At 39.0% G+C, this 1,349-nt stretch overlaps 1 protein-coding gene across 2 annotated transcripts in view; it reads right to left on the bottom strand.

The window, feature by feature from the left end:
- Positions 1–1,349, bottom strand: part of atf6 (activating transcription factor 6) — a gene marked incomplete in the record, with an annotated part of 58,026 nt that overhangs the window by 45,980 nt on the left and 10,697 nt on the right. For both annotated transcript variants that reach the window (XR_001309840.1, XM_014002954.1), the window contains 2 exon segments: positions 90–213; positions 830–927. Coding sequence is in view for 1 of the 2 variants with exons in the window: in XM_014002954.1 (XP_013858408.1) it covers positions 90–213; positions 830–927 (222 nt within the window).

The raw sequence follows: 1,349 nt of genomic DNA on the forward strand, positions 1-1,349 counted from the left end.
TATATATATATAGCATGTAAACACAAACTTTGAGGGAAAAAGACAATACAAATCTAGACTAGAAGATCTGATAGGCGACGTCTCCTCACCTTGTGTCCTCTGAGTGCTTCTCTTTGCAACTTTCTTGGGTGGAGGAGAGATTTCAGAAAACCCACTAGACTCTGAGCAGACTGAAACTGGAGACAGCTGTGACTGAGGAGACAGAGCCTCATCCTGGATGGAAAAACAGATCCAACTTATTATCCTGACTTTGGTACTTTAGATACTAACAGTAAGCAGATGGCTGCAAAGGAGCTGATAACAAAACAATAACTACAAAAAATACAACTMAATTCCTAGAAATGTTTCATAATGTGTCCTTTGCTCATTTAATATAAATCAKATATATCAAGTGACCTTGCTGAAATTTTAAATCTCGAAGCTGATAAATGTGCCCTTTGATCGTCAGGATTATTAGCAGACAAATATGTTCTGATGCAACCTTTGTCTTTGTTTTGACACACTGTGAAAACATCTGCCTGCTAAATTATGCTAATGTGTCTAAAGTTGTCAGCACCTTTTTTAATGAAGGGCTGGCACATGGCTCAGACTGACTGTTAATAATTTGCAAGACAAGGTGTTAAAGGCTTCTGTTAATAAGTTCCTCAGGGGAGAATGTGTCGCTCCACAAAAGCAAAGAGCTGCTGTCGTTATTTGATTCTTATCCCGGTGGACTTTTTATAGCAATCTTATGCAAATACTCGCAACCAGTAACAACGGCGAAAGCATTTACATTGCAAATTCAGTCCAAAGACAGAAAACCAAGAATAGTTGAAGGTAGTGTCTTTACGTGTGAGTAGGACGGAGACAAAGTTTCCACAGAAGCAGGAGAGGGGACGGAGCTCAGAGTGTGGGCAGGTGACAGAGAGTCCACACTCACCTCACCATCTGGAAGCACAAGGACACAGGAAGAGTCAGGTCATACAACCTCATAAAAATGTCAAGTCGTTCAGCTTATCATTAACTACAAGTCCCAACACTTCTTATCACTTCAACTACTTCCATGTCACTTATAAGACAGCAAGAACAAAATGAGATGCACAAAAGTTTCTGAGAACAGAAAACAAAATGTTCTGCCTGGAAGATAATCTGAACAATCTCAATCAAGAGTCAAGAGCGATGTCAACATGTACGAATAAATTAGTGCATAAACTTAAAGCTGTGTACAAAACAGGGTTTAGCAAGTTGTTTTTGTTTTACCTGCCCTGTTGGGCAAGTGACACCAAATATTACCTGCCTGAAACAAAAATGTTCAAAATTTGATTGAATACAGTACATAAAATCTTCTACTGTACTAAAACGTGTACTGT

The sequence above is a fragment of the Austrofundulus limnaeus genome, unplaced genomic scaffold (genome assembly GCF_001266775.1).
Source record: "Austrofundulus limnaeus strain Quisiro unplaced genomic scaffold, Austrofundulus_limnaeus-1.0 Scaffold15, whole genome shotgun sequence".
NCBI classification, from domain to species: Eukaryota; Metazoa; Chordata; class Actinopteri; order Cyprinodontiformes; family Rivulidae; genus Austrofundulus; species Austrofundulus limnaeus.